Source organism: Epinephelus fuscoguttatus, linkage group LG12 (assembly GCF_011397635.1).
Source record: "Epinephelus fuscoguttatus linkage group LG12, E.fuscoguttatus.final_Chr_v1".
Taxonomy (NCBI): Eukaryota; Metazoa; Chordata; class Actinopteri; order Perciformes; family Serranidae; genus Epinephelus; species Epinephelus fuscoguttatus.
In genome coordinates, this window is record NC_064763.1 from 17,264,176 (window position 1) to 17,286,911 (window position 22,736).

The 22,736-nt window shown below is 41.8% G+C and overlaps 1 protein-coding gene across 2 annotated transcripts in view; it reads right to left on the reverse strand.

Annotated features, from left to right (window-relative positions):
* The window catches only part of klf5l (Kruppel-like factor 5 like), a 29,800-nt gene extending 7,810 nt beyond the window's left edge, over positions 1-21,990 (reverse strand). Inside the window, exons 1-3 of one of the 2 annotated variants that reach the window (XM_049593102.1) lie at positions 21,693-21,990; positions 7,300-8,248; positions 6,133-6,192 (exon numbers count right to left, since the gene is read on the reverse strand). In XM_049593102.1, coding sequence (XP_049449059.1) covers positions 6,133-6,192; positions 7,300-8,248; positions 21,693-21,833 — 1,150 coding nt within the window. In that variant the 5' untranslated portion in view covers positions 21,834-21,990. Of the gene's footprint in view, positions 1-6,132; positions 6,193-7,299; positions 8,249-21,623 lie in introns of both variants that reach the window. The other variant, XM_049593101.1, reaches the window with a different exon arrangement.
* Positions 21,991-22,736: the final 746 nt, after the last annotated feature.

Here is a 22,736-nt window from a genome sequence, read left to right on the forward strand (position 1 = left end):
CATGCCAAATTTTTTTTTTAAGTGAGATCAGAGTGAAATAACAGTAGTTATATCAGCATGTTTCTACCCATGTTAACACTAAACATCCATGATACTTATAAAATATATATTTATATAGTTTAAATACCCATTGTTGTTTTTTTCCCAACATTAAACATATCATCAAAGTCATATACAAATTTCAAGCACACTGTATATACGGTCATATCAACCCACCTCATGTGTGTAACACAACCTTATAACATGAAGTGAGATGCTGATTGCACCCAGCTGTATATTCCTGGGCGTCCTAGTAACGTTGAAATATGATGTTAACAAGAACATAAAATGGCACCACATTTATATTTTTCTATTCTGCTAAAGTTTATGTCCATAGTGTGCATTCAGCAGCTTTAAACATCCTGAAAACTGAAAATCATGAGCCAACATAGCCTCACAAGGGACTCTAACCCCAAACTCTTGTGTGAAAGTCTTGTGCTTCATCCATTCATCCATCACCTGTTACTCCTTCCTTGGATTGTGTCTAATAAACCTGACTCTGGCGGTACATTTGTGAGGTTTTTTCTTCTTGAACTACCAGTTTAATCTCAGAGAATATCTGAGAATGTCTAGTACTGGCCCAAACCGTGACATCTTTGTGCTAATCCTAACCGCCTCTGACCTTGACGTGTAAATATGACGAGTACTAGCCAATCACAGCCCGCAGTGGGATTCATAACATGTCATTGGGATGGGTGTAAATAGCTGAATTGCTGCAGTGTGACCATTCTCACTGTTCATATCTATTCCAGCACCCTTTGCACTTTGCACCACTGCACTATTGTCTGTTTACAGAAATCATTGTTATTGTTACAGTGTTTTGTACTTTCCTTTTTAGAATTATATATTTATATCTTTACATAGCAGTTAAATATTTAAGTTTTATCTTTGTTCAGCTTTGTTGTCCTTGTTTTAAGTGTATGTCTATTTCTGTGTATGCACATTGAGGGCAACAGAACTGGAGTCAAATTCCTTTACTTAAAGGCCAAAAAAGCAGATTCTGTATTGACAAGAAAATTAAAATGCGTAGATCTTTCAAACCACATGCAAACTTATTTCTTCTACCTCAAACCATTCATGCCCCACATGACTATCCACAGTGTAGTATAATACACCAGAGCATGATAATAACACTTTATAACCATCTCTTCCTGGTTTTACTGAGTCAAAGAGCAAACACTTTCAGGCTCTCCAGGACGCCCATAAACTCTTTGTGGACCTCTTAGCTTTATCAGCTCAGTTAGTGTTTGTGAAGAGGGCTGGAGGGTTCCCTAATCAGGCTGATAGCACTCTACTCTATACACACACACACACACACACACACACACACACACACGTAGACGCACTAACACAATTACAAAAGTCAGCGTGCAGAGCTCAAATGGCTGCTGAGGCCACGGTCAATGTTGGCTCGTACAGGTGGGAGGGGCAGATTGGGCTGTCAGTGACCGCAGATAGTGATGCACTCCAACAACATGCACATCAACAGCTCCCAGGTGGTTCACACTTCGATCAAAGGCACGTTGGCAAAGGCTGCTCTGTCCATTGATAACACTGAAGCTGAAGCAGGGATTCAAATTGACAGCCTGTTTGTGGTCTGGCCTGGTGTTGATGACAGCGGGAATACCAAAGTATAAGATACATTCACCTGTAGGAAACAACTGCGTCACCACCACTTGGAAGAATTGGAGCTAATGAGGTTGATTTGGAGGAGTCCAGTGTAACAGTCCTTTTACATCAAGATTTTAACCTGTGTCTCATGCAGGCCGAGCATCAGCCATGAGCCTGTCCCAGCATGCACTGTGTGGGATGCAGGATACACGATACACGCAGATGAAGACCTTTACACCAGTCGAGTTTACAGTTTATCTAAAATGCTTGTGTTTGACATGTGGGAGGAAACTGCAGCAACCTGTTTATGAGCATAAAAACTCCACACAGAAAGGTTTTCAAATAGTTTGTGCTGCAAGGGGACAGTAAACTCGTGAACCACCGTGTCATCTCACCCTGACCAATTCCAAATTTGATACATAAACATCTACAACTGAAGCTAATCACCTCCAGTGTTGGTTAATCTCCTGAGCTGCCATCAACTTTATTTTTCAGGAAAACCTTGTGAGAAGACGACTTCTCTTTATAATGGTGATCAGTGCGTATAAGTGTTCGAAAAGTAGGTTACTTCTGGTGAAGAAATTCAACTGATATTGACATACTCTCACTGTAACTCACACTCTCAGACCCACACAACTTCCTGATACTATCGCCTGAAGGTTGAAAAAAAAAAAAAAAAAAGAATTCGTATCTCACTTCCAGCGAATTGAAACAGACACCGATGAGGGTTGATGTTTCACAACACCAAAGATTGGTTGCCGGCACATGACAGACTGCTGATGCAATGTATAGATTACTGTAAAGAATGACAGCAGATATAGAAACGCTCCTTGTGTCATGCACAAACAGACACACAGGTGCACTGCATGCTAGAGTGGAAACAACTGAGTAATCGATCTAGAGATGCTAAATGCCAAAACTCACTGTTTTTAAAGACTTCTTAGGCTTTGGGATATTGGGGTGGGTATTGTTCTGTTGATATTTTATGGAACGATCAATTGTTGAATTTAATTGTTGGTGTCTGTATTGGCCTTCAACTCCCTTAGTCACACGAATGGAGACACTATGGTTTTATTTTATCAGTAAGTCTGTCAATCACAATCTGTCATCAAATGTAAACAAGGGTGTAAACACAGAGTCTACGTGAGGAATAATAATAATAATAATTATAATAATATTAATGATAATGATAATAACTAATAATTATGTTTGAAGCCAGCAATTAGAAACGTTTTAAAATCAACTGGAAACCACTGCAAAGAGGCTACAATGTGGATTATGTTATCTTTTCTATTTGCTGTGAACAGAAGACTGGCCACAGCATTCTGTATGAGTTGAAGGTGTGAACAGGCTTTACCACTCAGGTCAGCAAACACAGAGCTGCATTAATCGATTCTGATAAATATAGAGTATACAAGTCAGGGAGTGAAAAAAAACCCCTACATATTGAAACAATTTCAAATTAATGCAAAAAGGGACTGGACTAGATTTTTAAAGTAAAGTTTGGAGTCCAAAATTAGGTGCAGTGTAAAGTGTCAGATTGCCAAATTCTATGAGTTCAATGAGCAGAAAAAGACTATTTTGTTAAGCTATTAGACATTTAAAATTGGATTAATAGCCAAAAAGCATCCATCCCTGTGACAAACTTGCTGTGCTAACAACAGCGGAAATGTGCAACATTTTTGCTACCATACTAAATATCAAACAAAAGCCAGAGACTGTGTTTCAAGTTGCGGCGAGCCGAAAAATTCACCACTTCGAAGCAGAGAGGAGATAAAGTTATGTCAGAGCCTCACGGTGCAGAGTCTCTCCTCCTCCCTCTTTGCATCGTGTTTGCAGCAGCTTGTACCAAACAGTACTGTAAAAGTTATGAGCACTCACTCTGGAGCAAAATCTTGGGACCAAAACGTCTGACTGATGATTTGGATATCCAAACTTTCAGGGGACAGCCCTACAGATCACCATATTTGTGCAGGATTAGAAAGTAACGAGAGAAGAGGCCTGATCTATGCAACGTCCACACACTTGTTCAGGTTTTGTTTATTTTGCCTAAAATATTCCAGTGCGGTTTACAACAGCCAGGCCAGTATTTCATCACATGCTCAACTTATTAGTCATCATCAACTGATACAAAACAAGATTAGGCAAGCCTGGTTTTGCCAGATCGCATGTGAAGCCAGTTAAAGAGATTCACAGAGTGACCAGAATGAGTATACCGGGGCGTTACCTTTCCACACGAACTGTGGACAAAGTGCAGTCTGCTACATGTTGCTGTGCGATATGGTGCGATTTTTGGTCAATTAACACAACATGCAGAAGGGACTGTCGATTCATCAAGGATTGTCAGTGGCTTTCTTTAAGGGGAACTTAGTTGGCTGCATATTGTTGTCTTAAAACCTGCTGAATCTAGAAATACAGTTGCTAAGTTTGCAACATTGGGGAGATTTTAAGTGCAGTGGTTCCCATACCAAGAGTCAGGATACACCAAAGGGGTATGCCAGATGGGATAAGAAGGGAAGAAACAGAATAAGGAAAGAAAGAACAAAGATTGGAATAAAGCAATCTGACAAGGAATAACCTGTCGTTGTTTGAACTGGTCATTCACCCTGTGATGCAGGGAGACATAGCTTGGTTTTGAGGGGTAAAAAGCCAAAAACACTGTTAACTAATAGCCCACTGGATCTCCTTAAAACTGTTCTGCAACGAGAACAAGATGCAAAAAGAACCACAGCAATTCTGAATCATGCCTAAGGGGAGCAGATGAGCTTCACAGTTTGATTTATTTGATGTCATGTTAATAACAAAACCTCTTCCGGGTGCAAAATGAGTTTACCACAGATGATTCAACTATTGTGAAAGTGGTAATAATGTCAAAGAAAAACTGATAACAACTTACAGTATTTGTTTGTCTTTGTTAGCTTAGCCAGTAAGATGGTGACGATGGGAGTGTCAATCTCACCATGTTATACAGCCCATATATGACATTTCTCTCTAATACAGTTTACATTTGTGTCTAAATTGTCAACAGCGTACTTGAATAATGTCTCTACTCTCTTACTAGTTTCTTGTATTGTTCTGTTTACTATTCTCACTGCATATTTTACAATCTATTTGTCTTATGCGCTGATGTATCCTGCTGCAACAAGCCAACTTCCCCACAGCGATCCATAAAGTTTCATCTTATCTGTTTATGACCACAGAGAGATCTGTTTCTATTTGCACGCTCATTCATGTGTTCGCTCTTTCTCTCTCGTCACTGTTTTCACACTGGCGGAGATTTTATCGCATGAGTAAATCTCTCAAATCTAGGTCTGAGGCTGCTGGGAATCCGCAGGTTTCATCTTACAGAAGGGAAACACATCGAAACCAGCCTTCCCCCATTCTGCAAACCCCCCTCCACCTTCCTCCTCCATCCTCTGAAAAGGGACTGAAAAGCTGGAGTAACTGGTTTGGCCTTTTAACAGCGGTGTTTTAACAGCATGTCTTCCCTCTTTTTTTCCTCTTTCCTTCCTCCTCCCTCTCTCCTTTGTTCTCTCTCTCTGGGGAAGCTCAGACGACAGGTATGAGCACGTATAAACATGGCGGAGAAAAAAAAAGTCTTCAGAAAACTAATGCTAATGCTTCTATGTCAATCTTCCTTTTCATTGTGTTCTTCACCTCTACTGGGTGTAACGAAACTGGCGATGTGACAATATAAGCAAAACACAAATATATAAACTGAAGCCAACTCAACTCTGAGCTAAACGGTTACAGTGGTGAGATTGTGACTGGATGGTCGCTGGTTTGAATCCCAAAATTAGTTCAGATATTTGGACAAAAAGAGTGAATAATTTGATTTCAGAGGGCAGCACACAGGTGTGAATTTGTGCAAGTCCTGATTCTCAGAAATTAAAATTTAATGCTATTATTTAGGTGCAAGAGATCCGAGAAAGCTGATTTTCTTCCATAATACACAATACAAAGTTATATTTCTTACTATTTTCAATCAGATAGCCATTGGTTAGTGACTTAATATCTTATCAGAAAATCCAGCCACCTGATGCAACTGCAGACCTGAAGTCAGCCAGATTATTCTTTGTTGGTAAATGGAGCATTGCGTTGAGTGCTGAAGTCACGCTCGCATTAAAGGGAAACTTTGCTGATTTTCGACCAGGTCTGTTTCACAGCAGTGTGTGCAAAGTGCACTAGGTAGTGTGAACTGCGTCATTGATGATACATTTCCTGTCACCCAGCAGCTTTTGCTCACAGTATGGGGGGCAACCCGGTGCTGGCAGCACAGGGGGAGGCTTGGCGCCATTCATCTGCACACACAACACAACACCGTGACATAGACCTGGTTGAAAATCTGCAAAGTTCCCTTAACTGATTGGCATTGACTGCTTTCATTTCTGATAGTGGACAGTGATGTGCAATATATGTCAGGGCAATGAAACACCAATGCAGCATCTATTTCAAGTTGAACCCAGAGAAGTGTTTTCTTACCTGTGTGCGTCCTTTGGTGTGCCTTGAGATGAGAGCTCTTTGTGTAAACTTTGGTGCAGCCTGTAAAGAAATCAAAGACAAAGATCATGAGCCAGGCTGACAGCGGAGAAGTGCCCACCTGGTGCAAAGTTTACCTTGGCCATAAAGCTGTTATCCATAGAGAAAATGTGCCGTTTCTTGACTTTGTTTTTCACCTGTGACCCAGTGAGAATGACATACCAGCAGACAAACACGCACTCGCCAACCAGGATCTTTTGTAAGGGAAACCAAGTGGACCATTCCAAACAACTAGTCTCATACACTCCCAATTAATCAAAGTCTGAAAGAAGAAGGCTGAGAATGACTAATTGAGAGCAATGTTTTTGCAGTTTGTAATCAAATATGCCGGCAACCTGGAATCTGTGCGACATGTAAAGGAGAGGTGGTGTATTACTGACAGATTTGCATTTGTGCTTTTGCTTTGAGTTTATTTACACAACAGTGACATTGGTAGAAAGCAATTTGAACCAACTTGTTGGAGTGGTTTTGTTGAAACTTGTTTTGTTTTCATTAGTTATTTTTGTTGCAAACGGTTAATAAATCCCAGGAATCCACGCAGGGCTTAAGCTTCTCATTGTGTGTGTGTCGTGTTAAAAATGGAGGTATGGTAGTGGCGCTTCAATGTTTACTTTGTGTGTATGGGCAGATATTGGATGGCATGCTGGTTTGTATGATCCCAAAGACGCTCTGCATGTGATCAGTGGTATATGTTCTGCTCACTGCAATATTGGATGTAGAGCACAGTACAGAAGCAGAGTGCATGACCAGCATGTGTCATGTAGCAGGAAAGCTCCAGAAAAGTCAACAGAAAGAAGGAAATTGCACCAAAAAGCCCGATAATGACAGTGAATTATGTGTTTTAGTTTGCTTTTCAGACAGCACTGGTAGTTACCCTGTGAGAGGTAACAAACAGTCAGATTATTTCCGTGACACTGTCTTCTTTTTTTTGTCTTGTAGAATAATCTGTTTAAGTTCAAGACATTGTCACTAAAATCAAAGAACACAAACGACAAAGAAAAGATGTTTCCTGTCGCCAGTGGAGAATTATTTCCTCACTTTATTAAAAGTCATTGTAAAATTAAGACAAACATGGTTCAAATTTAACAGTAAAACGCAAATAAAACAGACCTGGGTAGTCGCAGAAGTGGATCCTCCTCTTCTCCAGCTCTGGGTTGTTCCGCCTGTTGTATTTGGGACCTGTCAGGACACCCTGGCCGTGTGTCATGAGCAAAGCATGCGGAGACAACCCTGTCAGCTTTATCCCTCCCAGACGCTGCTGGTATGGAGGCGGAAGTTGGGGCGCTAAGCTGAGCAGCTCCGCCTGAACGTCTGGGCTCCCTGGCTGAGAGTTTGGGGGTGAGGGTGGCAGGCTGTGGGGTGCTGTGTGCTGGGATGAGTTGGCCGGAGAGGCCTGGTAGTAACCGTGATGCTGTGGTAGCTGATGCTCTACCATCATGTAGTTGCTGTTGCTTGTCGGTAACGCAACATTGCCGAGGTTCAGCATGGTCCTGCCACTCGTGGAGGCGTGTGCAGACGGGCTGGTGTGGGTCAGAGTCATGGTGAGGTCAGCAGCGCTGGTGATGGGCATGTGGTAGACCTGCGGCTGGGGGGCCGGGGGGCCGATGTGAAGCTCTGTGTCCAAATTTGGCTGCTGCTGCTGCTGCTGCGGCTGCTGGGACCCTACGGGCGCAGTCACCACTCCTCCAGAGCTCATGTCTGGTTTGATGAAAACATTGTTGACTACAGGCGGCATGGTGAACACAGAGGTGAAGTCTGGCAGGGCCTGAGTGGTGGTGTTGGGGATGGAGCAGGGCACTTCCAGCCCGGGCTCTATCTTGATCTGCTGTGGCGTGAGAGTCTTGGTGTTGGCCCGGTAGAGGCCCGTGCGGAGGTGAGTGGTGCTGGGAAGGATGACGTTGATGTTGAGGCTGTAAGGGGTGCCAGTTTTGTCCTCAGAGAAGTACTCGTCAACAACAGAAGCACTGTCTCGTCTGTATTTCTTGTCAACGGTGTCAATCAGGTTGCTCAAGAGAGGACTGTTGACCTGGGGGAGGTATTTGTCCAACTCTAGTCGAGTCTGAAAAGAAACAAAGGAGAGGGAGAGTAAAACATGTGTAATGAAACTGCAATTTACCACAAGTTTAACTAGTTATTTTGTAGAGCCTGGTCCTCACTAAGTGATTTCCCAAATGTCTTACTGAGCCTTACGTAAGAGTATGAACCTGGTGTCAGTCAGAGTTGAGCACACTGCCATGCAAACACAACAACTTCTTCTATCATCTTCTAAAATGCTGCATCGTCACTCCCAGGGTTTGGGGTTTAATTTCCACTAAAGCACTTAACCAAAGTATCAGCTATAGGACACTGTGGAAACATCCACAACAGCAGCATCAGCTACTGTTTGGCACAATATTGTTTAACATCGACATAGACAGAGTATTTGTTTAACTGCTGTAATTATTTTGTGAGATTAATGGGCTGCAGATGGTGATAAGGTGACTGTGACATGGCTCAGTTCCACCCAATCCGCAGTTAATAGAATGAAGCCAAAATACATACAGATGTGAGTACTGTATATATATGCATTGAGGTGAGAGACAGCAGAGTAATTAAGAGAGTGAAAGCTGTTTTAGGATTAAAGAAAGGTTTTAGAGAAGTCGGTACCAAGACCCCCTCCTTCATCCCTTCATCATCCTCCCCTCCTTCAAAACTCACATTCCTATTCCCTAGTGGAGCTCACTGCCCTGACTAACAGCCAAAACCAGGATGAGAGACCGACAGCTAAAGAGGGATTCCACCTATCCAGATGTATGTTACTCCTTTTACCTTCAGGGCTGCAACATGTTTCACTAGTTAGCACCTGCTGCATGCTGGGAAACGAATTAATCAGTGATAAGTAACTGTTTGGTTGGAATTAAAATCTGCAAACTGTCATAGATTCATAAAAGCAAATACTGAATATTTATTGGTGTTGTTGCTTTATTCATGTGCTAATCATTAGGTGGGTCTTGCAGCTAATTTAAAAACAAAACCTAGACACTAAAAGCTTTTCACTTTGCTGATTTAAGATCTCATTGTACAACAGTTGTTTCTTAGGGAAGTGATGTGTTTTACATTTCCATTTCATCTGGGATAAAGATGGGAAGACGCAATCAAGCCACAAGAAATACAAAGATCAGTATGATGCAGTGCACTTCAGGTAAAGAAAAGGGAAAAAGGAGAGAACTGGACAGGTCACCAGACTATCACAGGGCTGATACATTAGCCCTTTTTAAATAGGAATTGTGCAAATTTGCAGGAAAGCCCAATCAGTCTTCTTTCAGCATTGGCAGTATAAACTCAAAATCTACCTACTTTTGTTCATACAGACCACACCTTTTTCAGGGCAATGGGGGGCATGAGCAAGTAACAAAACGTGTAGCTCAGCGTGTGACGTAAACAGTGACGTGGAAGGGAAGCCGCGGCTGGTCAGTCCCTCTGTGATTCTCTTGCAAGTCGGGCCGTTCCGCACCATTCCCGTCATATCTGCCGGTTAATGGCCTCTTCGGTTGCGAGGACAAGGAGTTGCTCATCTTTACAGTGTCTGGCAGGTTTCCCTCTTGCTACTAGCTGCTCGCTAATTCCTGCCATCAGTTGTTTCCTGTTTATCCACCACCAGTGGCTCGCACATGTGGCGTCATCACTAAATTGGGCACCTCGGATCAACTCGCCAATCCGGCTCTGTGTGTCTAAACGCTCGCAGCTTGCTGGCAAAATGGCCCGACATTCGCCGAAAATCTGGCAGTGTAAAAGGGGCTGTAGAGACAGACAACCATTCACACTCACATTCACACCTGTGGACAATTTAGAGTCACCAATTAACCTGCATGTCTTTGGACTGTGGGAAGAAGCTGGAGTACCCAGAGAAAACCCACGCTGGTTTGAACCAGGAACCCTCCTCCACTCCTCTCCACCTCAAAATTAGCCCAGTAAAACCTATTGATAACTGCAAATATTGGTAAAACTAGCAGTCATGTGCACCTGACAGCCACATTTGGTCGCTGGCTACCTGTCTGAAAATGCATTAACATTTGAGACAGATGTCTGAAATAGATGCACCACCACCACCACAGTCCATTCCATATCTTTTCCAACATAAGAGTGGTGTTTTTTTCTGAAGAGACTGTCTTTCGCTGAGAGGTGATACCACAGACATATAACATGCAGAGAGCCTGTTCCCTAGAAAACAGTCAAATTAAATAAACCAACTCACACAAATCACAAAGTGAGTTAAAATTGCCAGTAGCAGCAAGAATACACCTCTTAAATGTGCAACTTCATGCAAAGCTATAAAACCTATTTCATTAATCGTCTTTTCACTCTAAATGATGAAATCCTTCCTTCTTCTCACAAAACATCTGTACATTCATGTTTTCATATGTGCTCAGATTTGAAGTAGGTGAGATCTTGTGGGGAAAACAGTGATGTCAGGTATTTTCAAACACCGAACAAAACTGAACAATATAAGAATGAAAACCTGATGACAGCTGTTGCTGTTTTCTTATGTTAAAAGGGCGACGCAACAGTCAATCAAATCTGATCCGATCTACTTGCGTAACAGATGATAAAGGTGAAGAAACTGCGGATTTGTTGAAATAGAGAGAGAGCGACAAGACCAGACAGGTGGAGGATTGTCTAAGAAAATAAATTGCAGGTATTTTTCTCCCTGTTTAAGCAGAGGGCATTATCTGATCTTAATCTTGATTAACTAGTGTGTGTGTGTGTGTGTGTGTGTGTGTGTGTGTGTGTGTGTCATTCAGAGTCTACGAAGCAGAGACTCACTCTTTTAGAGGTGCACAATCCGTTTCGTAAAGAATCTGTGCTGCAGAGACCACACACACACACACACACACACACACACACACACACACACACACACACACACACACCGAGGAACATGCCACACAAATGCAAAAAAGCAAATGTATGTCTGCGAGCACAAACCTACACAAATGAAGGCATGCATGCGCAGATGCACGCCAATTTACCGACACACAATCAACTACACACGGGCACACAAACAGAGAGTTCCCTCCATGGGTGTGGCCAGTGGAAGTGGTTCGATGTGTGAAGAATATGATGAGAAACAAAGCAATCAGCCAAACCAAAACAAAGGCTGAAGGCATGAGAAAGATGTGGCGAAACTTAAACACAGTCAGGTAAAAATAGACCTGCCAGACAAATCTGATCATCGCAGTGACAACAGATACACGATTCTGAAGAAAGGATTAAGGGAGGGAGGAAAGAGAGCAAAACAAAACCGAAGGAAGTGAAAGAGAACAAAACACCACGAGAGAAAGAGAGAGAAAATGACTGAGCAGCTAATTATGAAACTGATATGATGCAAGAATGAGGGCAGCTAACCCGATGAGGACAACAGAATGGATTCAAAGGTTGACCAGGAAACAGCTCACACACACCTGATGGGAAATCTGCACATTTCTGAATTCACAGAAACATGCTGAACATTTCGCTGCTGCACAGATGCAACGACAGTTCTCATTTCTCTCAGTTGTGTAACCAAACACATGTTCAAAATAATTCTTACTCTTTACTTTTTTATACACTGATTGATTTTTTAAACAACCATGAAAAAAACAGGAAGGGTTTGGGGGATCCTTTTTATGCATTCTGGCACCTTACTTACATACAAAGTACAAAAAAATCCCATTATGAAGCTATTTATTTTCATTGTGATTAATAAAATGGTCAGCAGGCCACATGTTACCGTTATGTGGGCTGGATCTGGCCCATGGGATGTAAGTTTAGTATCGCTGCCCTACAGAAACCATAACCCAGAGTGTACAGTGCAGTCCTGGACTGGATCGAATGAACTGGGACAAATGACCTAACGAGGTGCTGATGTGCTCGAGGTCATGTCCAAGCAGCTGAACAGGAGGCACAAAGCAGCAGAGAAGACCTGTTTCAACACTCGTATTGTGCAACGCTGCTTCAAGTGCCAGCGCCATCAACACACAAACACACACCCCACAGCCCCTAATAATCTGCTGATATATTTTCATACACAAACTTTAGAGGGTTATTGTTTTTTGGGCAGCTGGAGGGGTCGATTCTTTGTGTGTGTAAATACTATATATTTACACACACATATAAATCTCTTGAAATGTTTGTGTTTTCATCACTGACTCCATAATTTCAGGCTTTTTAGAGCTTTAGTTCAGTATTAATGCACATTCAGCTGGTTTTAAACAGATATAATATCAGTTGAAAGTGTTTAAAACAATGCAACTCATCTTTTTCAAATGGTAAGCTGCACATTTTTTTTTTTTCAAAACTCAGTACAAACAGAAAAAATGTGTTTCTGTGTAAGTGTCTGAGAACGCATGTGTGTGTGTGTGTTTAATCATTGGTGCTCACGGTGGCTAATAGATGCCCATCGTTCGTCGCTGGTGAACTCACACCGCCTTGTCATCAGTGCAATCTGAGCGCTGGGTGAAATTAAAGTCTTGGGTATTTACTGAGGGGAAAAAAAGGACAACAAATACAGCCTCTCTGTTTCCGTCCCTCTGAGGGCTCCTGTGTGCCTCTCAGGCCGGGACACAAACAGGCCCTGTGCTGCGGGGGCTGCTGGCAGCTGTACCCCCTGGGTGCCCTTGGTCACTTCCCCTGCTGGCCTGCTGTTGATCCCTCTTGCTGTCGAGCTCTGCTCCCTGATTTGCTTGCATCGTTTTTCCAATACTGGCAGTTCCCTGTTTAGCTTTTAGAGAAAGGCTGTTGGGATCAAGGCAGGATGCTGATGTAGTTTCTGTAACACAGAGCCAGGTACAATTTTGCACCGAAAGTTTAAATACTGAAGTTATTTTGATGTTTAAACCTAAAAAAAAAACAAAAATGCCTTTATTTATGTGTCTGCATGCAGTGCAAAGATATGCTGAAGGCTTAGGTTAGCCTGGCTTAGCTCAATTTGTGGATGGCTATGAGATAAACTAGTATCTTATCTCAAAATAAAAGAAGTGCAAAAAAGGTGGACTGTCTAACACTTTAAAGTAAATCCTCCCCTGGATTAAAAAAAATAATAAAAAAAAACCTAAAAAGGAGACAACCTTTAAAAATCATAAATCATTTAAAATGAGCCCAAAAGAAGTGCCTCCTCTTCCTCCCTTCTCAGAGGGAGAAACTAAAATCTTTGGTCAGCCCTTAAAGAACAATATGACTCCACTATCTCAATACTGTAAAATTCAAAGTGTCGTACTTTTATATAATATTCTAACAGCTAAACAAAAACCCTGCCATTTTCAAAAAGCAGGCGTGTCTGTGTTTATCTGAGGCGACCGTCTTCCAAGTGTTCTTAAAAGAGCCTTGTTAGTATTGTTAACAATCCTCGACACATTACACAAGAGGCCCGGCGACCTCAAAGCTAGTTGATAAACTACATTTCAAAATGTCTTTGTATGATTTTACGTGGTAAATGAGTTGAATGTCTTCAGGCCAAGACTGAGTTAATAATTAGAGAACATGTACAACTGCTCCGCTATGAATCCTTCTGCCTGATAACAGTCTCTTATCAGTTCAGTTCAGGTTTATGGGATGGAGTGGGAGTTTCCACACTTCCAGCCAATATGGTCATCCATCCTTAAAGGATCTCGATGCTTTAGCCATATTTACTACAAAGAGAATGTACATTACAGAGCTATCTATTTGACAATCATAGCAGTGTTTTCTCCCTCATAATCCCAGCAGCTACTAGTTTCCATTCATTATGAGAATCAGCCTGCAGACACTTGAAGCTAGCGTGAGACAGGAATCCACCACAGCGAACATCTTGTCTGCTTTTGCTGACAAAGTTAGATTATTGTTGAGTGCAGCTGATATGATTTTGAAAAGTCTGCACTTTATTCACACACACAACAGGATGGATTTTAAATAAATAAAAGCAGACATGATGTTCACAGCGATGCCATTACTAAGGCAATGTATTCACAAAGGTTCAACAGGCATCCTCGCAAAGTCCACATGCCCAAGCCGTAAAACATCAAAGCCACTCATTCACCAATGTCAGCTTTCTAACCGATCAGGACACTGAGTGAATGGCTGGATGATCTATACATATGTGCACTTGATCACTTAATAATGTCACAAATATCCATCATGCTGAAATTGTGTTGGGAGATTCAGTGAAGAATGAGGTGTCATGATCTGCCTGCACTCCTTTTACAAAGCAATGGCCAGAATAAATGTTGGCATGGTAGCGGATAAGTTGAAACTTTAAATTTCAACAATGCTGTGGTTAACATGTGGTTAGGTTTAGTCACAAAAAACACTATGTTATAGTTAGGGAAAGACCATGTTTTGGCTTAAAACATCCAGTATCAGTGGCACTATCTTGGCTGAAAACGCAGAGATGACCCTCGCTAGAAAACAACCGGATTGTTGTTTGTTGGTTTACAGTGGTCTGCAGCTTCACTTCAGAAACACTGATATGATGTGTATGAAACATACAAATGCAACATATTTGTACTGGGGTGCCTTTCAAACTTACTCCTCCGTCTTAATGGACAGCCATCCTAATTTCCAAAACCTTTTTCATCTTTGACATATGCCAGCTTCATACTGACGCAGTCATCATCATGCCGAAGAAAAATACAATAAAAAACGAACAACCACAGCAGCCCTTTGACCTCGCTCTGCTTCCTCTGACCCAAAAGCCTCCAAGCTACAAATACGGCTATCTTCATCAAACCCGTCCCCCTGCTAACTGCTATATAACTAGCTGCATCTGCACACCAGGTTTGCTTTTATGGCTCATAGGAATGTGGAGAAATGGTGGCTGTTCGCCTTTGGATCTCCATAAAAAAAAAACAACAAAAAAAAACTGATGGCGTCGGGGCCCCCAGTCTGCTTGCTGTGAGTCAACAGAGCAGAAATCATGACAGGGTCATCAGAGCAAAAACAAAACCTTTGAGACTGTGGTGATGTTTTATGGCCCTGCTGATGGAGGGAGAGATACGGAGGCTTGCTTTGGCTTCACAGGACAGTGATGAGTGAGGACAAGAGTTAACTGCTGGGTGGTCAAAATCCACTTTGTCAGTGGATTTTGGATTAAGTGTACTGTATGTATGATGCTACAATATGGAATTTTAAATGATTTACACACAAATGCCCATAAATTAAGATAAATATGGCAACCCAACATATTAATCTCCATATATGTACATGTACTGTATATAATTGATGTATCGGAATAGTTTTATAGGTGTTTTTATAGTTTACAGGAATCTGACTTTCTTAAATACCTGAGTTAGCTGACAGTGGGGATAAATTACTCAGAAAACTTTGCTGGTGTTCAGTGTTTGTTGTGTTGACTGCTTTATGGAGCATGTTAGTTTTGGTTATGTTATTTGCCGTGGGCTGTATTTGAACCAGCAACTCTTAAAACACCAAAAAATTACAATGAATCACTGTGTAAACATATTTTTTTGTGGGGAAAGATCCTTTGGAACTGAGTTGCAACATCCTAATATTCAGGTTGATGCTTCATCCAAACAATAACCTCTCTCACGTGTCGTCCTATTTCTGTCTCTTATTTCTTGTCACCCTTTGTTCTATATTGTCCCACAAAAACAGAAAGGGTCCTTCTCAGATTTAGCTCGCAGGAAGGGGTGAGGTGTGCATAAAGATATATGTATAAAACCATCAGTTTACATTCTACGGAGTTCAAACTGCGTGAAGAAATGGGAATAAAGACATTTGTTCAATGGTACGGTGCGTGTACATCCACATCCTGTGTGTAACGACATGTTTAAAGATACTAAAAGATTCCTCCACTCACCACAAAATGATTTCACCTTTTGCTTTTATTCACCAGAGCAATTCTCATTGTTTTTCCAGACACTGAACGGTAAACAGTGGTAGTCATTTAAGAGATTTTGCAGCTTCAGTGGATGAGTTTGTAGACCACAGGCATTAGGAAACATCAGAACAGGACTGTCTGTACCAGACAACACAAGCCGCCCGCAGACACATGGCTGGGCATGATGGGTACGGATGACATCAGCAGACCAAACAATCCGAACAGAGAACAGCATGAGTCAAATGATAAAACTCCTAAAGCTTGGTTTTTCAGTCTTCTGGTGAACTGTCACTCTGCGGGAGGATCAGACTGATTCATGGGTCTGCAGCTATGCCAGTTGTTGCCTATATGATGCAGGTTCACCACAGCTCAATAAAACCTCTCAGCAAAAGCTAAAAACAAAAAAACAACGTGCACAAAAGCCTTTTTTTCCAACCAGAGATATTCACATGGAGGGATGTGAGGCAATCTGCACCACAAAATTGAAGGTAAAATGAGTACGTTTGTGTTAACTGTTTTATCTATTGATGAATTTGCAGAAGAGATTAAAACAATAGTCTGTTTTGTTTCATGATATCAAGTTAATTACACAAACAGGAAGAGAGACCAACACAAGTCCCTAAATTAAAAGCTTGGACTCTCCTTTTGCCTCAAATCCAATGTTGGATAAGTAAAGACATAAAGTCCAAAATAAGCTCAAGTCTTCCCAAATGTTTGACTCAAGAATGTAAAAAACAAATTAATCATGTTTGCTCACATCACCCATTAGGTTGGGATTCTGCGAGCTGAGACTCGTTGTCAGCAGATGCTCAGATGCAAAGCAGCTGCATGTGTTGTCCTGGAAGTCAAATCATTAGTCAAACCAAAACCATTTCAGCCTTCAGCAGCATGAAAAAGGTCCGTCAGCAACGAGGACAAGAAAAAACAAGCGAATGTACCACAAGTTACTAATGGAGGGCTGACATGATGGGAAAACGTGAGGAAGAGTTTCAGAATGACATCAGAAGCATGAAATCAAACAAGGTGAGGTGCCAGCACAATCCCAGGATGGAAAGAACATCTTGAAAACCAAGTTTAAACCATATCTGAGTATTGATCTTCAGGAATCATTAGGCGTGACTGGTAGCACACAATTGAACTGCACGCCATGAAGTTACTCTGTAACTGCCTCTGTCTGTGCTCAGTCTAACAGGAAACCCATTGGTGATTTAATGACAAAAGAATTTGGAAATAGGTTTCATATTAGTTACTTATTCTGCCATTACTGCCGAGTTACATGAGCAGATTAATTCCAGAATGAAACATGTACTGTTTGAAAGGAAAGTAGAGGGATAAACCACCAATACATGGACACAAAACTGAAACAAATTCAGCTTCCACAATGTTTTGATGAGCGGTCAGACTTCAGACTTTGGCTGCAAAAAGGGGGAAAAAAGGTCAAATTTTCTGTGGTTTAACTTCTTCAAGAGACAGACTTGTAGTTTGTCACTGTTCTATAACATAGGACATTGGATATCCTTGAATTTTGGACCTTTTCACTGTTTTCTGATATTCAATAGACTAAATAACTCACACAAATAATTGCAAGACTGATTAACAGATTGCTCGATAATGGAAATAAAAGCTACAGCCCTGTTCTGTACAATGCTAAACAACAACATGTCCCTCCATTGTATGGCCACTGATGAAGATATTAAATCCAATTCAATCAAATCCAGTCAGGTGATTTGCAGAAACATCACAGACTAAGCATAACAAAGACTGGATCCCAAAGTTGACCTCTTTAAATTTTACATTCCAAACTCAGCAGGCAGATTTAGTATCAGCATGGTTTAATGCCCCTGCTGTGTTCATTAAAAAGGGGCTGTACGGTTGGCTTGCTGCGCTACATAACAAACACAAAGTGAAAACACTTGTTGCAGAATAGTTTTCCAGATCAACGGCCTGTGACCAGAAATGTCCTAACTGGGCTACTGTAAAAGGAAAAAAAAGTCCAAATACCTCAAGCGACAAAAGGAAGTTTCTCGAGAAGTTTTGCATGAGCAGCATCTGCAAATCTTGTTTCAAAGCTGCACTGATATCTTTACATCCATAATGGGTCAAAGGACTATGTGTAATGTAAAAGGGGTTGCTCATAGTGATGAACACACAAAGTATTATCAACTGACTCTGAAGTTTCCCTCAGTTTTAAGTTAATTGTAGCGTCTTTCAGCCAATTGTTTTGGTTTTTGCAGCGTGCTGCTTTAATGTTCTGTTCACTTTCTCAGCTCTCATCAACCTCCTTTCCAGTGACCACATGTAGCCGCATGGTTCCCCACACATTCATACATCTGTGGTGGTGCACCACAATGTCAGCATTAGCAGGCACATGTTGATTTTGTAGTTTTGGAGCTGGGCCGTTCATTAATATATATACCATTCGGTTATTCAGAGCGCCACACTCCGCATAGTGGAAGTGAAACATAACTGGCCATTAATACATATAGAAATAGAACTTTCATTTTAGCGTTGTCCATCATTTTGCCAACCTACTTCAGAGGAAAACGGCTGCGTTCCCATGAAAACGGTGCACCTCATGGTCCAGGGCTGGCTCTAAAAATTTTGCTTTCACTCTGCAGGAGCTGCTCCTCTAATGAAATTTGATTTGATCAGCCCTGATCTATCCAAGCACAAAACTCGCAACTCAAACTCAACAAACTGCTGAGGAAGAAAACAAAGCTCTGAAGTGTTCTGCCTGTGCTATGTTCATAGACCTTTGAAAAAGGGACTTTATAAGATGACTTTACAGCTTGTTGCCCTGCACCCAAGAGGCCAAAAGATCAATAGATGCAGGTTTAAAAGAAAACCACTCTGCTTTTATGGAAGAGCTCAAGACCTAAAGATCAGTGAGTTCATTAACAGACAGGTTTTTGACAAATTCTCTGTAGTAAAATATTTTCCTTCCCCGATAAGAACCGTGAAGACAACAACACTTGAGCGAACCAAAGACCTGCATGTGACGGGAGCCTCATGAGCCTTTCACTGCTGCTGTGACTTTCTCATGAGGTCGGCCCTTAATCATCCTCCCCATTGCCTCAAGGCGGCCTATGGAGATGCGGGCCCTGCTCAGACAGGTCGGGCAACATACTGCTGTCACGACACCGGCTTAGTTAAGCGCGTTTTAAAACAGCAACACAATGACACAAAGACATGTCTCAGAGGGTTAAAAAAGAGAACGTAAAGACAAGAAACAGACACTTTTTTTTTTTTAAACCCAGAACTCTCTGTTGTGCTTTGTTTGAGTCGGACACTCTGTGTCTGAGACAGGAGAAGAGAGGGGATGAATGGGGGGTAAGAGAAAATGAAAGAGAGCAACCTCAGATCTGTGAGGAATGCCTTTAATAAACCGTCTTCACTCGCGTTTGCAGCGACTCAAGAGCACATAAGGTAAACCCTCTCACTGCGGCTGCTTTCATTTGCCTGCGGGGGCAACTATTTTACTTAACCTGACTTCTTTGTTCCTGACAAAGTCATGTTTTGCATAAGATCAAGCACAGCGTGTTACAGCGATGAGAAAGGTGAGAAAAAGCAGTTGAATGTTGGCCATTTTGTTTTGAGCAAAACTTCAGAGCAAACAACAAAAGTGACATAACCCATGTTGTTGTAGAGAGGATGTATGACATGTTTTCATGTTAAAAATATAAACTTGTAAGGTGTCTTTTGAAGCAACAGGTCTGACTATTAGAGGATCCTCCTGCAAACAAGACATCTCGTCTTATGATGCTCAAATCAATGATTAACAACTTTATGTGCAGTTGTGCTCATGCTCAAGTGTTTCTGGCTGCATTACATTGCGGTTGATTCATGCAATCCAACAAGCATACAAACCAGTTCATTTAGGCTATAAAATACTTCTGTTTACGATGTCATTCTGACCTACATTTATCTGCTGCAAGCGAGGCAGAGAAGGTACACAGTGTTTTTTACATCACGCAGAAGACACGGGATGAAAACCTGTATACAGAAGTACTAAGAGACCAACTGCTGATTTGATAATTGAGCACTTACAAAATGTTTTGTCTTGAACTGAAACTAAAACAGCATAAATATTCATCCTATTCAATGTAATTATATGTCATAATGTGAATTTATCCAAAGAAATACAAGACATAACATTGGTTAGCTTCTACAATCGCACCTGTCCACCTGACAGTGCCAATAAAGTCAGTTCAAAAACAGCTCCAGCACGTGACCGCTTTCCTTCCATGTTTGCATAAAAATCAACAGCGTGATCCCGGCCTACTCAACGCATGACGCCTTGTGAGGAACACACGAAAATGCATGCATCGGAATAGAAAAACCAAAATGAAAGCCCGAACAAACATCTTTAACCCATCCAATCCACTGGGGGCTCAGCGCTGCTGGCCATGTGGGATCCACAGAGGAGCAGAGCAGTTTTTAGCCTCAGGTCTCAGGGTCTGTCGCCTGTTTACCAAACACCTGGCAGAGGGCCAAACTCATCACTGTACAAAGGCTTCTGGTTTCTGTTTGCACTCTGTTGTGACCGTGCAGGGCTGACGTACATTTCGCAGACATATAACTTTAATGCAGCTGTCATGTCTCCGCTGTTGTTCGTGTTTGACAAAGAAGGTGGTGGATGGCTGTTTGTCCTTTTGTATCACTAATTTTCTGCGATTAATTAGGGACACAATCCTCCGCCAAAACGTGACACTTCCTGAGATGTTCAAGCACATATCTGGCATCAGAGTGACAACTATTTGCTGATTATCTTGGACAGACAGATCTACGGAGGAATGCCTTGATGGATGGATGGACTGATGGATGGATGGAGAGAGGGCCATATTGCAGACTTGTCTAAAATTCAACCTGCTTCTCTCCATCATGTGATCAAATCCCATGACTGAATTGCTTCTGCAGGCAGGGTCAGTCATTATCATTCGAGTAAAACAAACAGTGTGTCCTCAGCTCCTCTCTGATTAAACATAGTGTGTGTAGCCTCGCATAATAAAAATAAGTGTAAGTATTAATTTAACAACACATTCATATCAGCACGGCACAGCAGGTATACATATATATTGCTTGTTTGTTGGCAAATAAACCCCAACAATTAAAAACTACAATACACATTTTGTTGCTTTCCTGTAAATATGCTAACAGTGATGGAAATTATTTAAGAGAAAGTAACTACACAATATATTTAGCACAAATACAATTAATGGAAGTGTCTGTATCTGTATAAAAATCTTAAAAACAAAATAGCAACAAACTAAATCCACTAAAACCAATCTACCTTGCATTTCAGAAGCACAAATAAAGTTAGATTTGAATAATTTGTGTTGCAGAGCTGTCACTTTGCTCCAAATAGCTTCCAGGTGAACTTTACCAGCGTTTTCTAACATGTCAGGTGTCTGTGAAGGACTTTAACCTGCACAGGTGAGCTGCCTCCTGCAAAACATGCAGCTCTGCGATTATTCACTGCTTATTAGCGGCTTTGTGTATACCCAAAACGCCCTTTTATTATGACTGAAGCAGCACCTGCAGTCATGCTGTCTGTTAAAACATGAAAGTGAAGGTAAGAGATGAAGAAAAGTGGTTAAAATACCCGGAGAGGCCGGGCTCCCGGTGAACCGGGGGGTCCGGCCGTCCTCAGCGGGTCGGCGGAGACTCTCACCCCGGGTTTGACGTCCTCAAACACGGCCACCTCCTCTGCGCTGTCCGCCCCCGGCATCCTCACCGGCTTCAGCTGCGTGAAAACCGCCCTTTCTTCTGTCGTATGCGGCGGATTCATGGCCTGTCCTACCCTCGCTGCCATTTAAATGAATTCTTAAAACCAAAATTCAGAAGGGAGATTTATTTCTATAAGTGCATACAGAGTTATTACTGTGAAATGCGCCTTACTAAAGCTGAAAACTACGTGGTAATTCCTCAGCCCTCCCCTCTGTTCTGCCGCACAGGTAGCTTTACCTGAGCTCAAGTATGGACCTGCTACCTGGAGGTGACAGTCACTGCGCGGCACAGCCAATGACAGTAGGGGATGAGTCCTGTGGGCCAATCGGATGCGGGGAGGGAGGCGGGACTCACCTGAGAAACTGCAGGAAAGGAGGAAAAACAACTGCAGGGCATCAGGCAAAGTACTGACTCCTCACACACACACACACACACACACACACACACACACACACACACACACACACACACACACACACAATCATTTAGCAATAACTGCAAATTTGATTTATTTTTTAATTTCATATTTAAATTGTAAGAAAAAAAATTGCCAAATTATATTTTTTTTTCTGGTCATGTTTCTTAAGTTTGTGATTTTTGCAATACCGTGTATCCCATCACACAAAAAAGAAATAAATGAGTCATGCTGCCAAAGGTCAAGTGCGGCCATGAGTACAATTGAAACCTTTTGTATCCACGGCTGGTGAAATAGTGGAATTGGCAAGCAGAATTTGGGATGTCGCAGACAATAAACCTTTATGATGGGTGGCTGTTGACGACTGTCGTACATCCTAACTAATCAACCGTCCACATGGCCACACAGGAAATAATAAAAAGCTGCCACGACTGTGTATTTCATTGCACGCTGCAGCAGGTCCAGAGAATAATAAAGGTTTAGTCATAGTGAGCAATGACAGTGGCACAAAAGATTTAATTCACAGAAGTTTAATAGAAACACACAGATATAAGACAAAGGTCGTGTGTGGTC